Here is a 3646-nt window from a genome sequence, read left to right as displayed (position 1 = left end):
ATCCTTCAGCGCCTTGCACGGGACCTGGGGTCAGCAGTGGGTTCTCATCCTAGACAAGTACGTCATTCTTACTAAATAACTTGTTTTTCTGCTAAGAGTTTAATACTGTTTGCTTTCCTTTGTATGGGAACTTGAAATAAAATTTAAATTTACTTGGTATTTGCCACGTTTGTGAGTTTTAGAATCTCCTATGCATCTTTTCAGCTTTGCACCAATAACTTTCATTAATGTCAGGATTTATACTGGTTCCCCTCTTACTTCACCTAGCTACTCAGACTCATTGGTTTATGTTATTATCAACTTCAAGATATCATTTCTATCCATTGTAATTTAACCCTTTTTAAACCATGTGACTAATGGATGGTGACTAGATAACCTATCCCCCAATCATGGCTTACTCTAGACCTTTTCCTTTCCATTTCCAGGGCCAGCGACCAGACTCGGATTCTGCAGTAACTTCTTCTCGTCAAACTGCTGATGTTGGAGCAGTCATATGTAATATAAAGTCGGTCTTGGAACTTATTGATGAAACGGTCATGCTTATAGCAGATTGCAAAAGATCTGTTACTCAAATTTTGAACACATTGCTTTCCGAAAAGGGTACAGATGCTAGTGTGCTTCTCTGCATACTAGACATGATTAAAAGGTGGGTTGAGGATGATTTCAGCAAAACAGGCACATCTGGTTTGTCTGGTTCCTTCCTTACCCAAAAGGATGTAGTTACTTTTCTCAATAAGCTTTCTTATATTGATAAGCAACACTTCTCATCTGATGCTTTGGAAGAGTGGGATCAGAAGTATCTTCAGCTGTTATATGGACTTTGTGCCGATTCAACAAAGTATGTTTTATGCTTCCTTTTTTTCTTCCCCTTGTGTCACACTGTTGCTTTTAGGAATAATATCTCTTCATCTATTTAATGAATAGGTATCCTCTGGGCCTGCGACAAGAGGTCTCTCTGAAAGTAGAAAGACATTTTATGCTTGGTTTAAGGGCAAGTGATCCTGATATGAGAAGGAAGTTCTTCTTGTTATATCACGAGTCACTTGGAAAAAATTTGTTCGCGCGGTTGCAGTACATTATTCAAATTCAGGATTGGGAAGCTTTAAGTGATGTATTTTGGCTCAAACAAGGTCTTGATCTCCTTTTAGCTATCTTAGTTGAGGACAAGCCAATTAGCCTGGCCCCAAATTCCGCGAGGGTACTACCACTTTTACCTTCAGATAGTCCTGGAATACAGCATCAAGTTCCTGCTAACTTAGAGGGTCCCGAAGAAGTTGCTTCAATGTTTGACAGTATCGTTATGAAGCATGCACAATTTCTGAGCGCGACCAGCAAACTTCAGGTGTTTACGAATCATTTAAAACTTTCTTTTGTGTTATCATGGTGCTTTCTCTTTGTTATAATACCTAATCAAAAATGTTGACTAAATTATCATAAGTCCCTAGGCATATTTATCCACCTGATTGATTTGGTATCACGTCGTTATTCATATATTGAAGCTTATAACTATTTTAAATTTCCATTATAGGTGGCTGATGTCGTCATCCCTTTAAGGGAGCTGGCTCACACGGATGCCAATGTTGCATATCATTTGTGGGTCTTGGTATTTCCAATTGTATGGGTAACCCTGCTCAAGGAAGAACAGGTAGCATTGGCTAAACCTATGATTTCTCTACTATCGAAGGACTACCATAAGAAGCAGCAAGGACACCGGCCAAATGTTGTGCAAGCACTTCTGGAAGGGCTTCAGTTGAGCCACCCTCAACCTAGGATGCCTAGTGAGCTTATCAAATATATTGGAAAAACGTACAATGCGTGGCATCTCGCATTGGCGTTGCTAGAGAGCCATGTGATGTTGTTCATGAATGACACAAAATGTGCTGAGTCTCTTGCTGAGCTTTATCGTTTGTTAAATGAAGAAGATATGAGATTTGGGTTGTGGAAGAAGAGATCCATCACTGCTGAAACGAGAGCTGGACTTTCATTAGTTCAGCATGGTTTTTGGCAGCGTGCCCAGAGCCTCTTTTACCAGGCAATGGTTAAGGCAACCCAAGGCACGTATAACAACACAGTCCCTAAAGCAGAAATGTGTCTGTGGGAGGAGCAGTGGCTCCACTGCGCCAGTCAGCTTAGTCAATGGGATGCCCTGGTAGATTTTGGAAAAAGCATTGAGAATTATGAAATACTGCTTGATAGTCTTTGGAAATTACCCGATTGGGCATATTTGAAGGATCACGTTATACCAAAGGCACAAGTGGAAGAGACTCCAAAGCTTCGTTTGGTTCAATCTTATTTTGCCCTTCATGACAGAAATTCAAATGGTGTTGGAGATGCCGAAAACACAGTGGGGAAAGGCGTTGATCTTGCCTTGGAACAGTGGTGGCAGTTGCCTGAAATGTCTGTTCATGCTAGAGTGCCTCTATTGCAGCAATTCCAACAACTAGTTGAGGTTCAGGAGTCTGCTAGAATTCATGTTGACATCGCAAATGGGAGTAAAGGCACAGGAAATGTTGCAGTTGGTGGACTTGGAAATCGTTATGCAGATCTGAAGGATATTCTTGAGACTTGGAGGCTGAGGACTCCAAATGAATGGGATAATATGACAGTCTGGTACGATATGCTACAGTGGAGGAATGAAATGTATAATGTTGTTATTGATGCATTTAAGGACTTTGCTACTTCAAATTCTCCACTTCATCACCTTGGTTTTCGTGACAAAGCATGGAATGTCAATAAGCTTGCCAGGATAGCTCGGAAACAAGGGCTTTATGATGTTTGTGTTCAGATTCTTGAAAAAATGTATGGACACTCAACTATGGAAGTACAGGTACATTTCTCGAAAATCGTCAAGTGCAATACTCTCTAAACAAGGGCTTTTTTTTCGTTGTCTCAAAGTGGTTTTTTTCATTGTTTTCTTTTCTTTTTTTTTTATGATTAGCTTGAAATAGTGTTAGTTTTATGAAGGTATCTTCCTAATCTTTTGTTTTTGGATGTGTGAGTGCAGGAAGCTTTTGTTAAAATTAGAGAGCAAGCAAAAGCATATCTGGAAATGAAGGGAGAGCGTGCTAGTGGTCTTAATCTGATCAATAGCACAAATTTGGAGTATTTTCCAGATAAGATCAAAGCAGAGATATTTCGTCTGAAGGGGGATTTTCATTTGAAATTAAATGACACCGAAAGTGCTAATATTGCATATTCCAATGCTATCACCCTGTTCAAGAATTTACCCAAAGGATGGATAAGCTGGGGAAGCTATTGTGATATGGTATGTCTTGTGACTATGTTCTGTTTCTTATATGGCTGTTAACATTCTCCTAAATTTTGTATTCCTTGTACTTATATTTTACTCACTTTTGTAGGCATACCAAGAAACACAAGAAGAAATATGGCTTGAATATGCTGTCAGTTGCTTTCTTCAGGGTATAAGATTTGGAGTTTCCAATTCCAGAAGTCATATAGCTCGTGTTCTTTATCTTCTTAGCTTTGATACAGTGAATGAGCCTGTTGGCAGAGTGTTTGATAAACACTTAGAGCAAGTTCCTCACTGGGTATGGCTTTCTTGGATCCCACAGCTGTTACTTTCCCTACAAAGAACAGAAGCACCCCATTGCAAATTGGTTTTATTGAAAATTGCTGCAGTTTTCCC

General features: G+C 39.6%; 1 protein-coding gene across 1 annotated transcript in view; it reads left to right on the top strand.

Annotated features, from left to right (window-relative positions):
- The window catches only part of LOC104748833 (transformation/transcription domain-associated protein-like), a 23396-nt gene that overhangs the window by 15150 nt on the left and 4600 nt on the right, over positions 1-3646 (top strand). Inside the window, exons 27-31 of the mRNA XM_019236829.1 lie at positions 4-57; positions 426-838; positions 925-1342; positions 1529-2827; positions 3005-3265. Of these exons, the coding sequence (XP_019092374.1) occupies positions 4-57; positions 426-838; positions 925-1342; positions 1529-2827; positions 3005-3265 (2445 nt within the window). The remainder of the gene's footprint in view (positions 1-3; positions 58-425; positions 839-924; positions 1343-1528; positions 2828-3004; positions 3266-3646) is intronic.

The sequence above is a fragment of the Camelina sativa genome, chromosome 15 (genome assembly GCF_000633955.1).
Source record: "Camelina sativa cultivar DH55 chromosome 15, Cs, whole genome shotgun sequence".
NCBI lineage: Eukaryota > Viridiplantae > Streptophyta > Magnoliopsida > Brassicales > Brassicaceae > Camelina > Camelina sativa.
This window is presented reverse-complemented; position numbering and strand designations above follow the sequence as displayed.